Source organism: Ostrinia nubilalis, chromosome 17, assembly GCF_963855985.1.
Source record: "Ostrinia nubilalis chromosome 17, ilOstNubi1.1, whole genome shotgun sequence".
NCBI lineage: Eukaryota > Metazoa > Arthropoda > Insecta > Lepidoptera > Crambidae > Ostrinia > Ostrinia nubilalis.
In genome coordinates this window covers 5053715-5080625 of record NC_087104.1, presented here as the reverse complement: position 1 = coordinate 5080625, position 26911 = coordinate 5053715, and the positions used below count along the sequence as shown (strand labels likewise).

General features: G+C 36.3%; 1 protein-coding gene and 1 long non-coding RNA gene across 2 annotated transcripts; one reads left to right on the top strand and one right to left on the bottom strand.

Moving 5' to 3' along the window:
- Window positions 1-9758: 9758 nt before the first annotated feature.
- On the bottom strand, window positions 9759-11417 carry LOC135079892 (uncharacterized). The gene is made up of 2 exons (XR_010258916.1): window positions 11101-11417; window positions 9759-10293 (listed from the first exon to the last, which is right to left on the bottom strand). It is a non-coding gene; the product is annotated as an uncharacterized LOC135079892 (long non-coding RNA).
- A 12059-nt stretch (window positions 11418-23476) lies between these two features.
- On the top strand, window positions 23477-24262 carry LOC135079891 (uncharacterized). Its single transcript, XM_063974520.1, has 2 exons — window positions 23477-23691; window positions 23770-24262. The coding sequence occupies exons 1-2, from the start codon at window positions 23650-23652 to the stop codon at window positions 24127-24129; spliced, it is 402 nt and encodes a 133-aa protein (XP_063830590.1). The 5' UTR covers window positions 23477-23649; the 3' UTR covers window positions 24130-24262.
- The last annotated feature ends 2649 nt before the right edge of the window (window positions 24263-26911 follow it).

The following is a 26911-nucleotide window of genomic DNA, read 5'->3' as shown; positions in this document are numbered from 1 at the left end:
CCGCGACTTCGTCCGTGGAGAAGTCGAAAACGTTCTCATACGATTATTTTTAAATGTTTTAACGTTATTATCTAAATGTTTAAATACTTTTAAAATATAAAAATCAGGTTAAATAAACATGAAAATATTTTTTTCTTATATTTTATGAATATGCAGCTCGGCCTTTGATCCGGTGAAAGTTACTCGGTGGTATTATTTTTTTACAACGAAATCGAAAACTACACCTACCGCAGTATTATTGGTAAACTTTTTTTTTATATTTTCCTACGGGTGCTAGAATCACCAAGCTTCCAGCATGCCACTGGCCGTGGGAGAAGGAGCTTTTCCTCAAGACTACTCCCACTACCTCAAGGGCCTCCGCCAAAACTCTCGCGCGAAAATGAGTTTATGTATACAGCGCAAGCAGGTGCCCGCGGCATGACTTTCATGCATTACTATGCATTGTTGGGCGAGCGCACGCAGCGGGCACCCACTCCGAGGTTAAGTGGAGGCCCCTAGAGTATGGTAGTCGTTAACATGACGTCATGATTGTAAAAAAATGCACTAATGAGTAATTAATATCAACTTTGAAGCAAATCACCACTAAAATAACTTTCTACCCCTTTTTAACATAGTTAGGGGGTGCATTTCACTAAAATACGAAACACGTCTTCCATTAATTATGTTATAGAATGCTTATGCAAAATTTTAAGTAGATTGGACGAAGGAATCTCGTTATTTCATACAAACTTTGCCCCTCCTTTTTACCTCCTTAGGGGTAGAATTTTGGAAAATCCTTTCTTATCAGATGCTTACGTCATACAAAGAACACACCGTCCAAGTTTCAGGTATTTACGATCAGCGGTTTAGGCTGTGCATTGATCCATCAGTAGCGCGCGTAGTACCTACTTGATCATTATTTTGCTGCGATGTGATTTTAAAACTGGGATATCTCCTAAGATATTTATTGAAATCGAATGGTGTAAAGGGCAAGAATGTTTAAAATTAAATACTTGTGGTGAATAATTTATTTATTTGGATAAGGATTAATATCATGTTTATAAAAACACCTTCGCAAATAATGCATTATTTTAAAACAGATTTTTTTTGCATAAAAATGGTTACTATGAGCCAACCTTAAAAGATAGACTAATACTACCGCGGACTTTTTTAAAGAGCTTTTAAAGGGGAACAATCCTGTCATACATGATTTTTGCGAAACTTTAACCGTTTACGCAGCATCAGCTCTCAAAAGGTAAAAAATTGATTGGTGCTCCGCTCCTATTGGTCTTAGCGTGATGATAAATAGCCTAAAGCCTTCAGGAACTAACGGGCTATCCAACACAAAAATAATTTTTCAAATCGGTCCAGTAGTTCCTGAGATTAGCGCGTTCAACCAAACAAACAAACAAACTCTTCAGCTTTATAATATTAGTATATTATAAATGTCTTCATTAAAGTAAATATATTATGTAATTTTAACAGAGGGACTTATATTAGGCTGTCTTTACATAACTAAATTATTATTTTATAGCTCTAATGTAAACTTTCATCAATCATTCCTCCCTCCAATTCAATGACATATAAAAACATCTTAAAGATGACCTAAACTCTATGCCTAAACTGAACTGTCCCACCAAACTCATTGATAAGGGGGCGCTACCGTCGTTCAACTATATAGTTTCCAACATGGCAAAAAATCGGAACCAGCGATCCGGTATTGACGGTGGCGCCCCGCTGCCAATGTCAAGGTTTTATTTCTATCATATTTTTTTTACCACCAAAACTGTCAGATGCTATTTTTCAAATAGCCCTATCCTACTATTTGATACAAAATCTAACGAAATGAATACTTTACATTTCTTGTGGGCTGCCCACAGGGAAGAATTGCGGAGAAGGCGGAAAATGCGAGAATTAGCCAGAATATATGAAGAAAATTTTGAAGACATGCCAGAGCTTCTGTTCAGGCAACGTTACAGGCTTAACAAAGGCCAATTTCAGGAGTTTTTTCATATATTGAAACATTGAAACAGGAAACCTCTTTGCGGGGAAATACAATAATTTCTCTGGAATCCAAGGTTTAATATCTTACATAATATTATTTAAATGCGAAAGTGTGTGTGAATGTATGTTTATGCGAGTATAAAGATAAAGATACATTTATTTGTTCAAACATGTGTAGGTACCTACATAAGGTGTTAAGTCAGCATTTAAAATGGTATCAACATGTCTTACCTTTGCGGTGTACAAATTAAAATTAAATTAAAAGAGTATTATGAATGTTACTCTTTCACGCAAAAACTACTGAAGGGATTTTGTTGAAACTTTATAGTATTATTGTATAAACGTCATAATAACATCCTACTAATATTATAAATGCGAAAGTTTGGATGTCTGGATGTCCGTATGGATGTTTGAGTTTGTTACTCTTTCACGCAAAAACTACTGAACGGATTTTAATGAAACCATACAGTATTATTTTTTATAACACAGAATAACATTATAGGCTATAGGGGTAAAACAGGATCCACGCATACAAAGTCGCGGGCGGCCGCTAGTGCCCAATATATTGTTTGGATAAATTATCTATCAAATTATTATCTTCTTAGTTTCTTCTCCCTTTTCTTTATTTTAAGAAATTCTGTCAAAATATCTGATTACTTAACTAAAACTTGTAATATTGTTTAAGATGAGCTGCCTGCAGGATCTGTTGCAACAGCCACTTTTCTGGAGCATTTTAACAATTTATTTGATTTACTTAATGCGCATGCATTCACCAGACTGGCAAGAAGGGAAGCAATCAGTGTGTATAATATTAATTAAAAGATTTTGTTTAATAGAGAACAGAAGGTTCTCCACTGAATCTGCCTAGTAAAGGCTGCCAAAAAAAAAAAAAATATTAAAAAATTCATACCTCCTTGTTTTATTGAAGCAGCTCTATAATGTACATTTGTTTAGTTTTGAGCAAGTTAGAGCAGTTAAGCCATAAAATTTGTTTCTTCATAACTTCTTGCTTTAAATTAAATGAATGAATGAATAAATAAAACTTGAATAATTGTGAAAGAACTGCGCTGCCCAGACAGTAGATTTATTAAATTAGTTATAGCTTTCGATGTTTAGGTTTCACAAATTGAATACCTTACTATGAAGTTTTCACAGTTATATCCTAAATCCTCTCAAAATTGTGTTGTGTTGGATGAGTTTTTTGAAAAGATCACTCTGTCCAGGGATATCCGTAACCGAAATTTTCGGTTATCTGAAACCGTAACCGATTTAAAAGTTTCGGATGTAGGCAGTTTTAATTGTTTTTGTATAGCATTATATGTAAAGGCAAAACAGTCTGATTTACCTTTATAATGCCATCTAGTATAAATTTATATTATTTATTCGATGTAAAGTGTGCGGCCATGAATGAACCGAAAAAAATATCCGTAACCGAAACCGGTATAATATTATTCCTATATCCGTAACCGTATCCATAACCGAAACTACATAATATCCATAACAGCCCTAAGTAACTCAGTCCACACGCACATGGCTCAAGGGTATAGGTATTTACAGCTTAATTACTATCCATTCGCTTTAAGTTTGCCGCTGGCGATATGACGTCACTCGAAGGGAAACGTCTATAACTATAACAAACTATATTTAGAATGTTTTTTATTTATTAATATTGATAAGAATTGTGTATTTGCATAAAATAAGACACATTAATTGCGTTTAATCACTAACCGATTGCCTTGAATCGCGGTTGGGGGAGGGGACGCGCGTTTAGTTATGGAGTAGTGTCGATGGGAATGAAGATGTATGGTCCTTATAAATAACCCATTACCCAGGACACTACTGGCTTGGTAGTGTAGAAGGGAAAAAATATTCCCCACGACACTACTGGTAGTGTGGTTTGTTGGTGCGGTCGGTCAGAAGGGCGGCAAACTTAGCGCGAACGGGTAGTATGTGAGCCATTCCACACGTGTACATAGGTACGAGTAGTACCTATGGCATGCTATGCTAATAATAATTATTATTGTCTTTGCAACACGTCTAGCATAAATATGTAGGGTATACCTACTAGGTAAAAATAGGTGATTTATTGTAGGGCTTTTGTTCACACGGAAAAAATGACAAAGTTTTTAGTTACTTATCAAATAGGTAGTAGTAACATATATGTAGAAAACAGGAACTTAGATGCCAACGAAAGAAAATAGGCTATCAAATGTTGTTTTGGGGACTTACCTTTATAAAAATATCACATTTAAAAATTCATACCATTTGTTGTTATTTAAAAAACAATGTCAATTTTGACGATTAACTGAAAGTCTATTATCTATGAATATAGTAGCGATATATGGTATCCAGCGGCAATGGCAGTGCAAAATTTTGACAATGACTGTAGTTATCATACTTCGAGTTTGTCCATGGAGACGGCAAAAGTCCTTTAGTTGGCCATAAAGTAAACTTAACGAAAAATGTTACTTAATTGATACCGAGGCGCAACCTGGAAGCATTGCTAAGTGTGCTCCTCGTTACTGGTTCATCGTTCGTCATCGTCATTGTTCGTAAAAACCGGGTCGCGGCAGGCAAATAATAAAATTAGTCTTATGTCTTCTCCCTTATTAACTTCGATGGATAAATAGCTAAACCTCCTTGCGCGTAACTGACGTTTGTTGGAAAACCGATTTTTTCAGGCCATCGGATTTTAATTTCAAAAGTCATTGACCAATCCCAGTTCATATAATAACTATTATGACGTTTTCTATTGGCCAAAAGATTTAACTCTCTAAAAATCCGCGTGCAACCATATCCTGCTTAAATATTGTGCACTTTATTGAGCACAGATTAAACAAGCTAAATGACAAATAGAATAGATTGAAATGACAGATTGCACTTGAATTACCCTAAGATTTTGGTAATTTTCCTTGTGGAAACATTATGTAGTTAACATTGTGCGATGATTGGAACGTTGAGTCAGTTGTTTATGTTAGGGCCTCAGAATCCTTGTGAAATGGGTTTTAAAATGCTAGAATCCTCTACGACTTTCTGGTATGCCATTTTTGTTTTACTTAAATCAATGTATATTATAATGTATATGTTCTCCGCTCCGCACAGCTCCGCTCCACATCGCGCCGCCACCGCTATCAAAAATGAGTCCGACCGACACATTCTCCTCTCTTCTTCGCTTCGCTCCAAAACCGGGCCTTAGGTTAACGAAAAGATCTGATGCATTGATTCTAAATTCTGAAACCAAGCCTGTCTGTAGAGGCACAGCCCTTGGTTTACAGCAGAAGAAAACTCTATGTTTAACTTATATTTAAGTGACCTCTATTTAAGGACTCATTACTCCTCAAAGGATCACCTTGACTCAAAGTGTGGTCGCCCCATCTCAATAAATTGGGTAATCTGCGTACGGCGTCCGGCGGAGGTGACAAACACTGGACAAAATAACAATAAAATAATAACATAATAACTTTTATACCGCTTCTTTTTTGTGTGTTAAATAAAATTTTAAATGTAATAAAATTCATAATAATACTGAGAACGTAGTGTGGGACGTCCACCCACAAGGTGGACCGACGACTTGATAAAGGTAGCAGGAAGGCGCTGGATGCAGGCCGCTACCAACCGTGCGATGTGGAAGTCATTGGGGGAGGCCTATGTTCAGCAGTTTAACCATTTAAGCAATACTAAAAGAATGATCGTTGTCCAATGAAAGTCTTCTACGATCATCAACATTTATACCGCTCACCAGTATTAACAAAACATCGTTATAATGCACTGGGTGTAGGTATTGAAGTAGCAATATCTGCAAAAGTCAAAACACTAAAACTCGAATACAAATACAAAATAGATCTTTGAATGATGAAAATGTTATTTGATACTGTAGAGTCGCCCCAGCCAGCATAGATTGTTCGTTCGTTCGTTTCAGCCAAATGACGTCCACTGCTGGACAAAGGCCCCAAGGTTATATTCCCGCGACATTTTACCAGATCGTCGGTCGGTCTTCCAGCCCTGGCCAGACCGATTCATTGTTATTTATTCTGAGAACCGTCGTAACAGTTATTGATCTGAACTTGAGATAGAACGCTCGTGAAGATAATATGAATCATCTTTCTTTTTCCGTCTTTTTACTAAACACCCAGACGGAATAGAATTTTATTCTACTAAGGGCTGATTTTTCATTCGTCAGCCGGATAACTTTAAACTGAAGGATAAGTTTTGCATATTGACAGTTTCAGTATGGGAAATATGTCAAAATGACAAGTTTATTCTTCAGTTAAAAGTTAAGGTAACGATTGAAAAATCAGCCATTAGACTATTTGGCGCCTACCCGTAACTAAGTTGATGATCCGTTTACGTTACGTGCTTAGGTGGACGCCTGGCTGACCGCGCGGCGAAAGGCGATACGTTTACGATCCCATTCCGGCTTGATAAATGTGCGATGATAACCTTAAGAATTAAATAATATAATTGAGTTGTTGTAAGTAATCTTTGAATTCCCCTGTAATATGTTAACTTCATACTCCACTTACTTAAACAAAAATAAAGCCTCCATCCTTCCTACACATAAAGTTTGTGAAACTAAGCAATGGCCTATCTAGATCGTGACTATGACATCGACACCTTCAGGTTCAATTGTCGTATAAACCATTTTGGCCAAATTGAGTTATATATACCATTTTAATCAGAATTTTTTTCTCTATCGAGCTGTATATTCGATATATTGAAATTCGCTAAAAAAATGTTTATACGCCCCAAAAAACTATAGCCTAAAAGATAAATAAATACCTTATAAACGATGTAAAAACCCAATGCTTGTATTTGGTATTTTTGCTAAAATGTATCAACCATACATTTTTTTAAGCCAGGACGTAAAACTCTCTCGTAATTGAAAATGGTTTTTACGCCCAAAGACATATGGCCAGATATTTGGATCCAACATCGTAAGTCCACGTATTCAATATGGTAATTATCTGTTTCATATTCATATTCATTTGTTTATTGCATCACATATGTATGTATGGACAGTAAGTAAGTTTTTCTTAATTAAAAAGTTAAATAAAGTTGATTGTTTCTACTTTTAAAGATAATAACTAGATAGGTAGGTATATAAGGTTGCTTTCCAGTTCTAGTACATTCATGAATTGATCTCGACTAAATGTGATGAATTCAAGACTTTTTAACAAAGAAAACAAGCCATAGTGTGCTCATGAAGGCTATTTATACCCTTTTGATATGCTCTGTAATAATTTATTACTTTACAAGTACTATTAGGGATGATGACTAGGTAATGAAATCGAAATTCTATTTAGTCCGTCAGACAGATAATTAGAAAATATTACTCATATTTTTTTTCCATAATCGAATAATTACAGTGTTATATTGAGTTGAAATGTCGCGTGACGTCACTTTTGAGTAAAAATTCTACTCTAGCGTGACGTATCGCGCCATTTTAACTCGATGTAGCACTGTTATTATTTAATTATGAAAGAAACTAAAAAATGTGAGTCTAATATTTTCTAATTGTCTGTCTGACGGACAAATAATTGAAATTTTGTCATCTAGCCTTTACTTTTAGCTGTAATTTAAATTTGGGTATCTTGTAAAGATATAAATTCCTTAGAGAAATTCTCAAAAAATTACAAATTCTTCTCCTGAGCATACTGGGGCTCTTCTCTTTATGCAAAATTTATCATAACCAAACCAAATATGCGTCAGCAGAGAACCAGGAAAGATGTCTTAATGTTTTGCTGTAATTGCATTTTTTTGTTCAAAATTTATGGTGATTAGTTTTGTTTAAAATTATTAGTTTTGCCATAATTTTCCTGCAAAATTCTAAAAAAAAACAATTGTCTACGCCATAATGTCGCTGCTGATCTATGGACCAATCACAGCGCGTAACGTGGGCGCTCCCGCGCCGAGCTGTCAAATTCGCACTCCAACGACAGACCTCTTTCGCCTCCCGAACTATTAACTTGATTTCATTGTATTTATATTCAAACTTGGTAAATCCATAAACCTATTATTCTAAAATCAAATCTTTTTATTGTTCGTCTAAATTCCCTGAACAACAATAAACTTGTTATTTTTCGTATGCAAGCAAATTTATTATTTCTACCTCAACCAAATATAGTTTTTACACTGTTAAATATCTTTGTGCAAATTCTCTAAACAACAAAAGCCTGGAAATAGTAAACAATACATTATTTACATGTATAGTTTTAATAATACATTTGAATAAATCACTTTATCAATGGGTATATAAACCAAAAAAATTACATCTAATGGTCTTTAAGCCATCAATTTCAGTCTCGTGTTTACTAAAAAATCAAATACGACGTAAAGAGTTATTTTTAGGTCCAATATAATGGGTCGTATAAACCACCGAGTGCCTTTTTTAAGGACGTAACTCCAAGCTAACTTTAAAACTCATCTATTTTATGTATGTATTTATTTATTATATATTTTATATATTATTTATGTATGTAGCATATTATTATTTGTTTTTGTTTTTCTTTCCTGCACTAGAAGTACCGCCAAACAAATTTCTTTTCTGCTCAACCCAAAGGTAAACTGGTCGAGAATGCTTTAGTGCATTAAGTTCGCCTTATGTACAAAGGACAATGACCAAAAGTGGTCCAAATGTCCACCACTAATGAGACCTATATTGGCTTATAGTCCAATAAATAGAGATTAACTTTCAGTATGGGACGAAAAAAAAATAAGCTGTCAGTAAAAAGTTATGACTGTTTGAAAAATTGTAGTAGTTTACGTGCTAACCTCAGGAATTACTGGTCCGATTTGAAAAAATCTTTTTGATAAAGATAGCCCATTTATCAAGGATGGTTTTAGGATAAATAATATCACCCTACAACCAATAGGGGCGGAGCAGTAAAGACAAATGATGTAAAAATGGGAAATATTATTCGAACTATTTTCACGCGTACAAAGTCGTAGGCACAGCTAGTATAATGTTTAATAAAATTCGTCTATAGCCTCGCGCCACATGCGATATGACAAAACATGCGTAGATTAGTCCAAAATGTGCAATGGATAGAATGATATCAAGAACATTTTTCGGATGAAAAGGTAAAAAACAGACTTTTCTTTCAGTCATAACTTTTTACTGACAGCATATTTTTGATTGTGGTTTAGTTATAATGAATCAGTATTTAGTAGACTATTTTACTACATAGGTCTCGTTAGTGGTGGACATTTGGACCACACTCCATACATTTTTGGTCATTGTCCTTTATTTTGGCATAAAAGTTTAAATAAATAAATAAATAAAACTACTGAAGGTACCCATTTTTTAAATATCTATACTTTTTCATCGCAAGAATTGAAAAATGTTTTCTCTTGGTCATTTTTTATAACTTCTCAAATAAAAAAGTTACGATTTTTTTAATTAAAAAAAAAAACGTTTTTTGGCTCTCCTGAAAAGTAGGGTTTTGGTTTATACGACAATTGAACCTGAAGGTATCGACATGTTTCCTACTCATGAGTGCTCTATTTCTACAACCGTTAGGTCAAGGTTCGTTGATTCAATACAACGCAATATGTGCCAATCTCCATTAAAAGGTATGTTTCTTCGAGTAAAATTTTCTATCTACATCATTATGAAAACTTTCCCTTGCATTTCCATTGCATAATTTCCGCCATGTTTAAACAGCTTTTCACAGTACCTAGTTCACATTGTTTTTAAAAGTAGGTATTCGAGCGCTTGTTATGCCTCTCTTAGCACATTTTGGAATAATTATGATATTAAATGTAATAAAGCACGGTTATTTATGTTTTCATTTATTATCAAATGTTATTTAATATATTAACATAAAAATGCGCAATTACAAAGAGCTAAGTTAAGTTGATGTACTTAATTGTTTTTTACAGCATTGCTTAGATTTTAGTAACACAATTTCAATGATACAAGAACAAGAATACATTCTTGCAAAATATTCTTTCTACAGTTGACGAAACCTTTGTACATAACAGTAAAAACACCATAAATGGTACACTTTGAATTTTTCAGGAAATTCACACACATGAAATTTAAAGAAATTCTTAGTTAAAAGATAAACAAATTTTTTAGGACAAGACAATGGTTCGTATATTACTTTCTACAACTACATACTACTCCCCTAGGCTCTTAACTCCTTCAGCCATTTTATCAGCCGCGCTCTTCTTCGCAGGTTTGACGGCGTTGACCACGGTTTCTCCCGCGTCAGTCACGGCCTTGGTCGTATCGGTCCCAGCCTTTTTCATAGAATCCATGACGTCACGAGTTACCCCCTTGTTGGAGTCTGCTGAGGGGTTCATAGCCTGAAATGTGAAACGCCTGTTAAGCTTCAGCCAAACTAACGCACAGTAATCGCTATCGCCGACGCGATAGGCACACGTTGGATTGGTTGAAGCTTTAGATCACGAAGAAGAGAAACCTACCTACAACCGTGCCAGTTCGAATTCCAGAGAGTTCCAACTGTTAGTATGACGAGGTTGTTGTCAACAACTTTCGTTAAAAAGCCCGCACCATCAATAGTTTATTTAAAACTTACAAACAATACAGTACATAAGGTGGAATTAATGCTATTAAGCATTCTCCTCCAGTGGCTCCAGTTAACCTCAGGATCAAACTGAGGTTAAAATAAAACCGCAAAAACACAAGCCCCTTGTCTATTAATATTAAGTGTATCATCATAATCATAAAAAGCTGGTGAACGTCATTCGTTGCAGTTCGTTCGTTTCAGATGAATGACGTCCACTGCTGGACTAAGACCTTCCCCAAGGAATTCCACAAAGACGGGTCCTGCGCCGCCCGCATCCAGGCACCTCCCATGACCTTCACCAGATCGTCGGTCTACCTAGTGGAACGCCAGACCTTCGTTATTTTATAATAGCTGAAAGTTTGTCAGCACAGTCATGATCCAACTATCTGGCTGATGTAGAATGTAGACATCATCTAATTATTCCTCAAATATTATACATTAAATATCAGTTTTCATGGTTATGGTCTGGCGTTCACTGTGTTATATCATACCACCGTATAACAACTGGCTCTTTGTCCATAAACGCATTATCCATGATTCATAAACAAATAAACCGCGAGTCAGTAAATAAAAAAATACTTACTACAAATTAATAAGAGAGCTGCTAGCCTGAAATCCGATGCTTCTTTATGACGATGTACGGTGCACAGGTGGGGCAGGAGTGGTCCACTACAAAACGTGTGCTTAACTGAGAAAGTAACTCTACTCACTCCGGTTTTGTTGAGGAATATATACGACGCCAAAGTCACATTGGGTCAGCAAATTGTCGGGATAAACAACGTGATAGAGAGTTTTATTTATTAGTTTCTTAATCGATTTGTCATTCACAGGTCGAATTATTTTATATCAGTCGCATGTGTTTACTTAGGTATATTTTTGTGTTTACTCGTTCATTTTTTAACACCCAGAATGATTAGGTCATCATTGCAGTCTTATCAACTCGGAAAGGGATCAACATCGTATCGCCTTTCGCGGGCTGTCAACCGCGAGGCGAGGCGTTTACGTTACGGTGCGGATAAGTGTGCGTTACCATCCTCGACAGAGATATCACACCTGTCTGGTGGTGGCTACATCAAATTCTTCAGTAGCAAGGAGGAAGAATCGGAGGCCACCACCACAACCACAGCAGCGACGAAGGAGACGTCGACCCCAGAGCCTTCCACCTCAGCTCCCCATCAGGGTCAGAGCGAGTTGGAGACAGCCTCGCCACTAAAGACGGAAGGAGGGACCAGTGAAGACGAAGATGGCCTCCTTAACAGTCCTTAAATCCACCATCGACGTCATACAAACCAACCTCCAGCACAAACAAATAGCGGCGGCGTCACTACGCAGGGTGCTGGAGGTAAATAACAATAGGACCGTCGCCCTGATCCAAGAGCCCTGGATCAGAAACAACAAAATCTGCGGCCTAAACAACACAGGAGGTAAGTTACTAGTAAACACCTCCATTGATAAACCAAGAACGTGTATTTACATGCCGAACACGTTAAGCTGTACCATGTTAAATCAGTTCTGTTCCAGAGATGTCACCGCAGTGAAAACCGTGACAGAACAACAAACCCTAGTGCTAGCCTCAGTGTATATGCCAAGTGAGGATGCAGTTCCCTCACAAGAACTCACCGCACTGGTACAACACTGTAGAGAGCAGGCCTGGGGCTTGATCATCTCCGCAGACTGCAACGCACACCACCCGCTGTGGGGAAGTACGGATTCAAACAAAAGGGGTGAGTTACTAACTGAATATTTATTCCAATCGAACCTGAATATTATGAACAAAGGAGCTGAACCCACCTTCGTAAGTTCAAGGTACCAAACTATAATAGATCTGACGCTGGCAACACATGAGGCGGCGGAACTGATTGAAGGCTGGCATGTGTCAAACGAGCCATCCTTTGCGGACCACCGACGCATATGTTACCAAATAAAAATGAAACTAACAGACCCTGTTCCATATCGTAACCCCCGTAAAACCGATATAACAAGGTACACTAAAATACTAACCAAAACACTAAACGATACACAAATGACAGATGTAACACTTAGCACTAACAATATAGAGCTAAACATACAAAACCTCACAACTGCTCTAACGAAAAGCTACGAAGAGTCATGCCCAGAAGTTACTCCCAAAGTTGCGAACAAAGGTTCCTGGTGGGGGCCGGAACTTGAACGCCTTCGGAAAAAACTCAGGACACTTTTCAACCGAGCGAAAAACACCAGAACCAATGAAGACTGGAACAAATACAAAGAAGCACAGAAGCACTACAAGAAGCGGATCAGATTCCGTAGTAGAGAATACTGGCGCAATTTCTGTAGTAGCATAAACTCAACAAGCCAGGCTGCTAGGATTAAGAAAATCCTATCAAAAGGTGATCTCAATCTCCTGGGCTTCCTAAAGAAGGAAGACGGCACCTACACGAACACGGAAGATGAAACAAGCACAATGCTGCTAAAAACACACTTTCCGGGTTGTAAGATCACATCGATCGCAAGGTGGCAGGATGAACAACAAAGCACACCGACAAACGAAGAGTGGAAAATCGCCAATAGTATAGCAACAGCGAATAAAGTAAATTGGGCGCTAAATAGCTTTCAACCCTTTAAATCCGCAGGACTGGACGGAATCTTCCCAGCGCTATTACAATGGCAAACAGCCCAAATACTAAAGTACCTAGTACAGATATACCGGGCATGCATAGCTTTTAAATACATACCCAAGCCATGGAGGGAAGCAAAAGTAATCTTTTTACCGAAACCGGGAAAAGAAGACTACACACAGGCAAAATCCTTCAGACCAATTAGTCTAACATCGTTCCTACTAAAAGGACTGGAAAGATTGGTAGACCGGCATCTCAGGGATGGCGTGCTGAAAAGCAAACCACTACACCCCCAACAACACGCCTACAGGAAAGGCAGATCAACAGAGTCGGCTCTACACATGGTAGTACATAAAATAGAGTCGGCCATCACAAACAAAGCGTCAACCCTTGCTGTCTTCATAGACATAGAAGGAGCGTTTGATAAAACTATGCACAACAGCATAAACCACGCCCTGGAACAATTCAACGTAGAACCAGCCGTAAGAAGCTGGGTCACTGAACTAGTTAGTAAAAGGGCGGTTCAGGTGGTGGCGAACACGACTACCAGAGCAGAGGTTGTCAGAGGATGCCCTCAAGGAGGCGTCCTATCGCCACTACTATGGAACATGGTAGTGGACAGTCTGTTAAGGAAACTAAATGACAGAGGGTACACAGCCATTGGATATGCAGATGACATCACCATACTGTTAAACGGAGGGGCTGAAAACGTGCTATGTGAAATAATGCGTTCAGCCCTAAACATTGTTGAAAACTGGTGCAACGACCACCAGCTGTCAGTAAACCCAAACAAAACTGAACTAATCCTTTTCACTAACAAAAGGAAACTACCAGAGCTCCAGCTACCAGAACTCTTTAAAACAAAACTCTCCCTCTCAACACAAGTGAAGTATCTGGGCATCACCTTTGACCACAAATTGAACTGGGCGAGTCACATTGAAAACAAGACAAAGAAGGCCTGTATAGCATTTTATCAGTGTAAAAGACTCATTGGTAGCAGATGGGGTCTTAACCCTAAGATAACACTTTGGCTCTACACATCAGTTATCAGGCCCTCTGTCACTTATGGATCAGTTGTCTGGTGGCCCAGAACAAAACTATCCACAGTAAGAACAAAACTCCAAAGCCTGCAACGTCTAGCAAGCATAGCGGCCACTGGTTGCATGAGAACCACACCATCGGCATCACTTGAGTACCTTCTGAATCTTAGACCCTTAGATCTCATCATTCAGGAGGAAGCGCAAGCAGCCGCTCTAAGACTTAAAGGAAACGGCCTATGGAAGCAAAACAAGGAGACAGGACACTCTGCGATCCTGCAGAAAACCATAAAAGAAATACCTCTCACTGAGGCACCCATCGACAGGATACCCTGTGAACACATTTTCGACCGAAGATATAATATCCAACTTACAGCGGAGACGCGAGATTACTCTGGAATCAATGAAGTTAGGATATACACGGACGGCTCCAAAACTCAAACGGGTACAGGAGCTGGTGTCTTCTCGAATGATCTTAATATAAAAATATCAACAACATTAGATAAACACAATACAATTTTCCAAGCAGAATGCATTGGAATTACCAAAGCAGCACAGGCGGTAACAGCCAGAGACATCCGAGGTCTAAACATAAGAATTATCTCGGATAGTGCATCCGTACTGCAAGCGCTAAAAAGCAACACAATAACAACGGCCCTTATATTGGAATGCCATGAAGCGCTCCAAGACATCGCAGCTGTAAATGGAGTTACCCTGCAATGGATCAAAGGGCACAGTAACTCTTTAGGCAACGACGCAGCGGATGAACTGGCAAAAAGAGGTTCGGACACAACAGTATTTGGCCCGGAACCAATACTGCCGATACCACAAGCACAGATCAGGAACTGGCTGCGTTCCAAAACAGAAGAAAAACACCACACAGAATGGAAAAATAGCGAAGGATGCAGGCAAACAAAAGATGCGGTTCCGGACGTATCGAAAAAGTTCTCCCGCAGCCTCATCAGACTAAACAGGGACAGCATCCGCAAGGTCTTAAGTGTCATAACCGGACACTGTATGCTAAACAAGCACCTATACAATATAGGTGTCACAGACAGCCCACTATGCAGGGGGTGCATGGAGGCAGAGGAAACACCGCAGCATGTGCTCATGGAGTGCAGTAGCGTGGAAGAACAACGGGCTCAATTTCTTCGATCACCGTCGTCGCTACAGGAAGCCTGCAGCAGCCTGGACGGGCTGCTCGCCTTCTGGGGGGATCTCGGGTGGTTGGAGTAGGAAGATAAACCACAAATCGCGCACAATGGCCCTATCATGAGGCTAAGTGCGGCATTCGATTGCCCTGCAAAACTAACTAACTAACTAAGTGTGCGTTGCAGTATGGAGTTTCATACAAAGAATACTGACCGCCTCGAGTTGATACACGATCCCTTTCCGGGTTGATAAGTGTGCTACTTCCTTTATTCTACGTGGCCTATTTTGTTAGCAACGATGTTAGCAACGAAAGGATTAACGCTGATTTGGCTATCAAATTACACCTGAGGAACGCGGGGAGTCGTACGGGATAACAAAAAGATATTCCTTGTGGCATTCGAACGTTGGCCGCGAGCTAAACGCCATGACCCGAGAGCCTTCTAAAATATCAGTGTGTTGTGTACCTATGATTGATGGCTTGAATTGGCAAATTATGGTATTGGTGAATAAGTTGGTTTCAGACTATTTGTATTTAATATCCAATTTGTGAGTGAGTATGTGTACGAATCTAACATATCAGAAGTGAGTCCGACGCCCATTGGTATGTAAATTATTTTTATTATTATTGATGCAGTTGCATGAAACAACAAGTGAGTTTTCTGGAAGTAGCCGCTCAATCAATAGTTGACTGGCAGAAAATAACATTAAGTCCTTATTTTATGCGCTTTTATTTTGCGCGATAAAGTTCACAACAAATGAATGGAAAATACAGTGAGAAAAAAAAAACTGATATTATTTTGGATACTGTTACTTACGTTATTATTTGAGAAGATCTGCTTCGATAATTTAAAATTTTAATTTAATTTAAAAAAAAAAACGCGAAGTGAGTAATTTTTGGTATGAGGATGTCATTATGCAATTTTTGCAAAGAAAGATTTCTTTTATTTATCAAGTATTGAAGATATTTATAATTTAGATCTTCGCAAGAAACTAAGGTATGAATTTGGAATTGCTAAAAGTGATTTTATAGTGAATATATTGAATTCGTAAAAGTACCATTTTACTAAGAGAAAAGATAAGTTCTCAGCAGATAGTTTATGATTAATATAAAAATATATCATAATGGCACAGTTCATTAATTTTATTTTTACTCCATCATTGGTTATTAAGATCTTAACAAAATAAATGTGAATTATTTGAAAGTGACAAAGGATTATTAGAAGTTATGTGAGTCAATTATGGAATATATTACTGTGAAATAATAATTATGGTGATGTAAATTAAGTAAATTTAAATTACCCATATAGAGTTCGTAATTGTTTTGTATTAAAATAATGTAATATGACATGCTGTTTGGAACAAACACATCCTGACTCGGATTGCGTTAGCGAAGCGAACCTGTGTTTATATTAACACCATTAAGATAAAATTTCGTGGCGAGGCCTCGAAACAATAAACACCATTGTGTGTGGTTCTAAAGGTTCAAAGTAAGTACTTGTGATTTGTTACTATTATGATGAATTTGGTTCGACAATTTGTCGTGATTGTGCAAACATGATTTATGGAGATACATATATTTTAAGAGTTACTGGTAATAATAATTTATATTTTGTGTATTTTAGCCCATGGAAAGGTATGGTACCTGCTATATTTACAAATGGCAAATGTACTGAAATAATCATAACATTGACTGACTGAACACATGGACGATGAAAGTTGGTAATTTTAACAAATCGATAATAAGTAGGTAAGACTACCTAATTGTCGTAGAGATGTGAACACAAATGATAAGTGTTTTGATTTTGACGTCGAAAAATAAATAAGATTCGGTAATTAGTTCATTACTCCAGTGAATGGAGTTGTTTTGAAGATACGTAATTAACACTGTCAGAGTGGTTAAAGATTGGTCAAAGTTTACAAGTTGAAAAGCGACACCTACGTGATTGTCTAAATGTGTCTGCGTTACATTTATGTTACCACACGCAATGTATTTGAAATAAAATCGTATCTGAGGTAAATGAAGTGATAAGTAAGTAATTTGTTTTCAACCATCAATGTGGGATTTAACAGTTGGGCTTTCAGATTTGGTAGCCATTGTGCTAGAATGTTTGTGATATTATATGAGTAACGTATTGGTTATTACGTCACTATGAAAAATTGAACTTGAGTTAATAATGGTTTGATACCTAAGTGTAAAGATCACGAAAGTCCGGTGATGTTGTGATGATAACAATGATTTTACAGGTAATGTTTACAGATACTGATTGAAAGATTTGAATTAAATGATGATTTGTTAACCGGAACAAGGTAATTTAATACATAACTGATGTGTAATACATCCAGTGCAGCTTATACAGCCATGTGTAGTGAGCGATACCATGTAGTATCGATGAATATGATTTTAATCAAATTACTGGTTTTTACAACAGTTATTTAGAGCGGTTTTAAGTTTACGTTTGTTGATCTTGTTGAAGCGGATGTAGCGAAATTAGAGCTAGATAAATTGTGTACCATATGGGTAACAGTGTTTTAAAGCATACCTACAATTGATTTACCAAGAGACAGTTTATTGTGATTGGTGGTATAACCAATTAGCAGTGAAAATAGATACATCATTGAAATTACGTTATATTAGTTTGAGTGTAACTATCCCGTTGGGAAAAGTTATGGTGTGTTAATGTTGTAATTATTATTATTATTCGATGACTGAGTAAGAAAGGTAGGCCGAATAGCAAGCAGCGCTCACATAATTGTGAAATGGATGCTGAAGCTTAAACGGTGCTCACTCAGTTGGTAGATAGATACCTGAATTATTGAGTAAGGGAAATGCTATGAGAACAAATACAAGGGTGCCTGAGATTATTCTTATAAATAGACAAATTACCCATAATAATTGATGCAAATCGAACTATTTGATTCTAGTAACACAAATTGTGTCGAATACCCTATATTTTATAGTGAATGAATAGTGATGAATGAACTAACAAATAAGTAAGCTATAGACCTGAATCACTATGGAGAAGAGACTAATATACGAGTGATACTATGTGAAAAGAATGTATGTTTATTGATATGTGAAATGTGATAGTGATGTATGTAAAAAAATAAATATCCGTGACAAATGTCATACGACTTAAAAATAAAAGAAGCAACCTGCTTATTTGCGAGACAAGGAATCGAAACAGACTCGTCGTTCTGGAGTTCATATTACATGGTCACATTCTCTGTAATTTATGTAGAGTTTAATGTTTACCTACCATTTTCGAGCAGTGTACTAGTGGACCTGCCTGATAATGAATTGATAACACAATACTAATGATTTATGAGACTCAATTTAGCTGTTGTTACGTATATGCGAGACCTACAACACTGAAGACGAAAGAACTAGAGGTGTGTAAATTGGAGAATACAACTATGTAAATTCAAAACAGGACTACGAGGAGGCATGTGCCTGACAGACAGATCTTAGAGCATTTTGTTAATTGAGAGCAGCTTCTACGAGTGTCATACGGTGAAAACAATGTACTCAATTGAGTAGATAATATAAAATCCTCGCATGGATAGATGTTATAATATTATACAGAAATAAATTTAACCACATTTCAAGGTACACTTAAAATATGGTATGCGAAAGTTTAAAATAAGTAATGTACTTATTTGGTGATTAAGTTAAATCAGAATGATATTCCAGGGATGGAAATAAAAGTAAAAGGTTAATAAATGGAACGTTAAGAAAATGAAAAAAAAAGTTGCCTGTTGATAATGGATATAATACGAGTAGCAAAAGATACCTTAAGCAGGCTTTTGACGGAGGACAAAATTTTATTGAAAACCCAATCACTAGAATAAATGAAATATTAATAAAATAGAGCGATAATTGCAAACAGTAAAAGTTTACGTTTATCTTGGCGATTCTCGAAGTGGCTGTTCCAGTGTTAAATGAAGACATTATTTTAGTACATATATGTATCTATTTACATGGGACTAAACTTCTTTATAATGATTCAAGTTCATTGGTGGAAGAGTTAGTAAGTAGGTACTTACTGAATTCTGCAACGATCGACCCAGTTCACAAGAGTTATAACGCATACTTATTTGCTTCCCACTTTTAAAATCTGAAGATAATGATGTTACACCGGAAATGTTACATTACATTTCCGGTATTCCGGACTGTAACTGTATTTAACAGCATAAGATAATGAAAAGTTGAAGATGATAATGTAATAATTAATTGGCCACATATGAAAATTTGTCCATGGAAGTCGATACAAGTGTGGACACTGAGATGTTTACAAACATTTCAAATGACCGACTCCAGGCTCGAGTGTAGTTATTGTTATAAAACATTATCGGAACATTATGTATACGAAATTCATACATAAATAATTAAGTTGCAAAGGATACAACAAGTCGTAGTTCATTTAAATGAGAAGAGTTTTAATGCTGGACTTTATGAAACTGAACAATAATGGTGAATGATGAAATCAAAGTGATTGTGTTATTGTTTTACATATTATAGGTACGTTTGGTGAAAGTACTTATTAATATATACATTTACTACTATACATTTAGTGGACGTGACAACAAAGAAAAGTATATTTACTGCCATCTCAATGAAATAATCCAAGATGTATGTATACAGATACATGATAATGTGTTCCAACTTATAGAAAACAGTGAATTTTTATAAATGGGATACACTTGAAAAAACATAGGTACGATTAACACGTGGTAAAATCTTTATCTACCATAATGAGAAATAAATAATTTGAATTTGAATAAACATGTCTTGTCTTATGAAGTGGTAGACATATTGACGAATATAAGTGGTACTTCATTAGTTTGTCACACTTGAAAAGCATTAATGAAACTTATGATAGTGATCTAATCCACCATACCATGTATGCGAGATGTGAGTAGTACATCCAGACTCACCACTATTTCCTTGAGTAAAAGAGCAGCACTAAGGTTATCAAGCATTTATAATTCCAAACAAACCCTGGACAGCAGTGCAGTAATAACAAGGCCGATTGTGAATCTAGCGAATACTAGAATTGAGACTAAAGTGAATTTAAAATGAGAGATTTGAAATGTGAAATAGTCACATCACCAATGGATACAATTACTTTACAATATAGTGCATTGAGAGTTGAGACTAGAGTGAGTCTAACTAGAGGTTTGACAATGTGAAATAAATAGTTGTTACCAATGGATCCTACTTTAGGATATAATGCATTGAGAGTTGAGACTAGAGTGAGTCAACTAGAGACTTGACAATGTGAAAAGTCGTCACCAATGGATACCTACTTTAAATTATGAAAAGCGCATTGAGAGTTAAGATTAGACATGTGGACTATCCAATTACTACTCATTTTGGGATATGTACGTGACAAAATTTGCAGGCAACTATTTTAATCATGTGTACAAGTAATGATTACTGGGTCCTATTTATGAACATTTACATATTGGTTGACTATATTGAGAATAAAATGTAATGTAATGTAAATTATAATGTTACTGTTAAAGCAATGGTGGAATTCCTTACTTCAGAATGTTTATTATATTACTGTTACGGGACCAAACTACTTAGAAGGAAAGCAAGTGATAAAAAAAAAAAAAGGTGATTAAGAATATTATTTCGGTAGCAATGCTGCCACCAATGGAGGTAATGATTTAATATTATTTATTAGACAAAGGAGTGGAAAGTATGCCGAAGAGCAAGCAGTGCTCACTTAATCGTGAAATGGATGCTGAAGCTTAAGCGGTGCTCACTCAGTAGATAGCTGAATTATTTTAAAACTACATTATGAGTAAAATAAAGAAACGCTGGTCTCAATGTGACAATTTTATACGATTTACTGAATTGAAATGGAACGCTAATGTTTATAAATCTTATATTATTATGAGTGAAAAGGAGGCCGAAGTGCAAGCGGTGCTCACTTTAATTGTGAAAGGGATGTCGAAGCACAAGCGGTAGTCACTCAGTACCTGAATTATTACGAATATGTATATTGTTAGTGAAAAGGGGGCAGAAGTGTAAGCGGTGCTCACTCAAAAATGTGAAAGGGATGTCGAAGCACAAGCTGCGCTCACTCAGTACCTAAATTATTATATGTTGTAAAATTGCTACACCCTTACAGAGTTAATATTAAGTATGATACAGTATGAAATGAAATGAAATGAAATGAAATGAAATGAAATGAAATGAAATGAAATGAAATGAAATGAAATGAAATGAAATGAAATGAAATGAAATGAAATGAAATGAAATGAAATGAAATGAAATGAAATGAAATGAAATGAAATGAAATGAAATGAAATGAAATGAAATGAAATGAAATGAAATGAAATGAAATGAAATGAAATGAAATGAAATGAAATGAAATGAAATGAAATGAAATGAAATGAAATGAAATGAAATGAAATGAAATGAAATGAAATGAAATGAAATGATGTACTGAAATGAAATAACGAACGTCAAAGCGAACGTGACAAAATTAGTTTCGATGAAGAGATATTTACATCTTGGCATGTACTTGGATGAAACGTAACGTGGAAAAAGCATATTTTTACCAAACGTCCAGCAATAGGACAACAATAACGCAAAAAGTCATAAGAAATGGTCAACCTGCAGTGGAAAATAAGGTCTTGTTATAGTATAAGTGTATAATGAAACCAATCTAGACAAACGTTTTTGTTGAAGTTTCAATGGAAACTGTCGAAGATGCTACCTGAATTGTAAATCTTTATGTGAATGCACTAATGTGGTAAAGCAGCAGTATACGATGGAGTATTGAGATATTGTAGAAGCACCGTGGTACGTCACGAGAGACTTTACCGAAAATTCGGTATCAAAACAGTGAAAGAAGAAATAAATAATAAAGCTAAACTTATCATAATGAAAACTGGAGCTACATAACAGTTTATTTGTGGACGATATATTTTCAAGTATTCGTTCGTAGACTAAAGAAGAAAGTACCTCAGGACTTACTGAAAGAAGATTGATTTATGACACTGGCCTCGAAGACCGCCAGAATCATTATTATGAAAATGGTACTGAATATCGCTTAGACATAATGATTGCAATAACAGAGAAAAAGAAAATGTAACGAAAACGGAAGAGTAAAATAGAATGTTTAATTTAAGGTCCTCGGGTGAAACTATTCACAAGGAAGGTGTTGACACTACACTGGTGTTGTCAAATGCGAATCGAATTTCAGCTGGACGATTGATTCAACTGTTGATCAAGGTGTTGCAGATGATAATTGATTCTCAAGTAATTAAACGACATAGATAGCATACATGTATGGGGACATACATCATAACGTTCGAATGGCCGAAGCGGAATGGGGACATTCCGGCATCAGGACGGCCGTCTGTTAGCAACGATGTTAGCAACGAAAGGATTAACGCTGATTTGGCTATCAAATTACACCTGAGGAACGCGGGGAGTCGTACGGGATAACAAAAAGATATTCCTTGTGGCATTCGAACGTTGGCCGCGAGCTAAACGCCATGACCCGAGAGCCTTCTAAAATATCAGTGTGTTGTGTACCTATGATTGATGGCTTGAATTGGCAAATTATGGTATTGGTGAATAAGTTGGTTTCAGACTATTTGTATTTAATATCCAATTTGTGAGTGAGTATGTGTACGAATCTAACAATTTCGAATTTTATTTTTACTCTTTAAAAATATTTTAAATAATAATAAACTGTATAAAAAGTAAAATAATAAATGAATGTAAAAGAAGTTTTTTTTACTAGTCTTACTAAGTAAATAGTTAGGTTGTTGTAGATTATCTTCGGATCCCCTTATAATATGTTACTTAATATTTCATGTACTAAAACAATAATAAAGCCCCCACTCTTCCTCCACATAAAGTTTAAGAAACTACGCAGCGACCTATCTAGATCATGACTGTGGTTTCCTACTCATGAGTGCTCTATTTCTACAACCGTTAGGTCAAGGTTCGTTGATTCAATACAACGTAATGGCAGTACAACGCAATATGAGCCAACCGCCTTTAGTATTTTACCTCTATTCATGAATCTGACTTAGAAGCGCAGTTTTGTTGAGTCACATTCTAATAGGTAGGTATGGCTTTAATCGTTTAGAAAAACCTGTTAGGTAAAAATATCAAGAGATGTGTCAGTCGTTAACAATACCAGAGAGTACCTACTTCAAGAAATGAATTACTTTCAATGGAGGAATTAAAATCGCTCTCGGTGACATCACGAGCGCTGACATTAATTGGATGCGCGTCGGCCGATCGCTCGCCCCACTGTCTCTCTGCCTTCGCTAGCAATATCAGCGTATCTTTTCATCTCAGTAAATAAACAAAAAATGAGTGTTTACATCGGCGGATTTATCTGTGCCCTCGTCTTGGTGAGTTGACAATGACGCCACGGTGTTAGCTCAACCGCATTAGGTAAGTCAATACCTGACCTCATTATTTGTTGACAGGCCGCTATAGTGGTTGTGTGGATAGTGTACTGCATGTTCATCAGGGAGAGGCATAAGTCGGAGTTCTATCACTACAACATTTCGGATCTGCAGCGACGGCAGTACGAGCTGTCCGAGGAGACAGAGAAAGAAGTGGAAAAGAAGGAGATAACTGCAGGTATATTTATATTGCCATCCCGTCGCAAGCAAAAGGATGAGGACTATGACAAGAGGCCGGACTATCCGGAGAGCCCTGTGCATTGTATGGAGACAGGCACGGAGCAGTTGATCGAGATATTCAACGATAATGCCGTAGACGTCCACTACAGGGACGGGATCATCGAAATTGACTCTAATTCCCCTTATCATAGTGAAGTCTAAAGTTTAGTACATAATAAATTCACAAAATCTTATAGCATTCACAGTTCACATTGTATGAGTAGGTACTCGAGCACGTGTTATGCTTCACTTAGCACATTTTGTAATTTTGATATTAAAGGTAATGAAACACGGATGTTTATGTTTTCATTTATTGTCTTAACGGTAATTCCCCTGTATCATTATATAAAAATACGCAATTACTTACAGCTAAGTTACAATATGCTGATGTAATTGTTTGCAACACTGTTTTTGAGTGAAAAATTAATACTTTAATTTTATGGTCATGTTTACATAATTGCAACGAAACCCAAAACTTGTCGTATGCTTGTGCAATGGCAATGGAGCTAAATTTCCTTTATTATTTTAGGCTGAGTTGCACCAACTTACTTTAACCGTAAACTATAACAATAAACGGAGCTTTTTATATGGAGTTTGACAATTTTTTGACTTTTGTTAAAGTTAAAGTAAGATGGTGCAACTCAGCCGTGTTAAATCATTGAGTTATAATGTACTACGTAGTAATATTACTTCAATGTGTTAAATGGAGAAAACACCAAATCAAGCTAAACTCTATGGCCTTATTTAGTTGTGATAGGTGATATTTTACAAGATGTAGAGAGTCGACTGTATAGATCCTAGTAATGTTATTTCAATGAGAATAACAGACTCGGGAAAAATGCTCTTTCTTTCTACGTTTGACAAAAGCTTATAAATAGAGTTAAAAAATTATGTACCTTTGAAATTCTTCAGCAATCCACACAAATGAAATTTAGAACTTCTTAGTTAAAAGATAAAAAACTATGAAGTTAAATCAAGTGTTTTTTTTTTGTTTGGTTGGTAAAATGGTAACCGAGAAAGGTAAATTCTAAATTCTGATTTGGAAAATTTCATAAATTCGTAATTTTTAGGACAGTGGCTCAGACGTTCTACCACAAGTACGTGCTACTGTCCTATGCCCTTGACTCCGTCAGCCATTTTATCAAGCACGCTCTTTTCCGTAGGCTTGAAGACGTGGACCACGGCGTCTCCAGCGTCACTCAGGGTCTTCACCACCTCGTTCCACGCCTTCGTCATGGATTCCACGACGTCACGTTTTTCCCTGTCGTTGGAGTCTTCTGAGGGGTAAGCTGCGGCCGCTACGATCAACGCCTGGAATTTTTTATTTCTGTTAGATCATGCAAAAGAGGAACCTGCAAATGTTCTGTGTAAGTTCTAATTCCAGGGATATAGGTATAGGTAACTGTTAAGGACTCTACACGCTAAAACAGCCCGTTGGCTTGGAGTCGGCGGCTTTATTTCAAGAATCATTTCGATGACTTGTACTTTCTATGACTTTTGACAACAAAATTGGTGTGTAAACAGCATTAATATGACGTGGTTGTTGACAACAACATTCTTTAATTAAAGTCTACATTATCAATTATGATTATTTATTATTGTCATGTATCATATACCAAATAAACTTGAATATTTAATAATGTTGATGAATATAACTCGTATTATTATGACTCGTAAGTTAAAAATTTAATTTCAATCCGTATTGATGCGTAGCAAATAAACATAAAATGAATGCTTTGCCATAATGTGACTGGCAGGCATAGCCTTTAGAATTCTTAATGGTACTACAACCTTGAAATTGAGAATTAATATCAGCAAATTGCATAATACTACCTACTTATTAATTAGAAATATTAAAAAAAAAAAAAACATTTTAATGTCATTAGTCGGAATCAGATTTTTGATCAATAACATTGTAAATAAATAATAATAAAATCAAACCGAAAAGATGTTACTCCGCCATTATTTTATTTGTAATAGTGTTAAAAGTTCATAGAACATAAATAAATGTTATCATTGTGACCATGAATTTTGATATTTTAATGGCTTTTGACATTTAGAAAAAACAAACAAACAAAACAAAACAACGTCAGTCGAGTCATAGTCATTAAATGACAAATAATATGTATTGTTAATTTCTCAATTAACACCACAAGCTAGAAATAAGTTTCGTGAATAATCAACAAAATAAAACCGTTATCTAAAGTACGAGTAGGTACTATTCCGTATCAGTTTACATTCTTGGGTGTTTTTAATTGAATTAAGTAGTTATATTTGTATTAAATGATACACAGGTAAACTGATAAACTTAATTAACCTGTAGGTATGTTTGTAGATTTATAAGTAAATCACTTTGAAAAAAACTTTCTTCTAAAAGCGAAGCGACGCAATGCAAAAAAATTGCAACTGTAAGTCAGAATATTCCAAATAACTTTAGAGACACTTTCATTATCTGGACTTATAAAATATCGTTTGTTCTTTATTAAACCGCAAAAACACAAATCCCTTGTCCATTTACTAAACTTATGATCATGAGCCTGAATGGAGCGCTGTTCCAGACACTAATTAATAAGATCATCGAGGCATCAAAGACGTTTGTTATTTTACTCTTCATCCACGATTCACAAACAAAGAAATCAGTGAGTAAATAAAAAAAAAACTTACTACAAAAAAGAGAGCTGCTAGTCTGAAATCCATAGCTTCTTTACGACGTTGTACTCCGAGAAAAACTTAGCTAGTACTTGTACTTAGATGGTCAGGTCAGGTTGATAATGCCGTGTTGCTTCTTCGCAGATGTAGATCCTACTGGACCCAGGAGGGGCAGGAGTGGTCAACAACACACGTGTGATTAACTGAGAAACTAACTCGACGCACACTCCGGTTTTATCGAGGGATGTACGACGCCAAAGTCACATCGGATCAGCAAATTGTCGGGATAAACAAC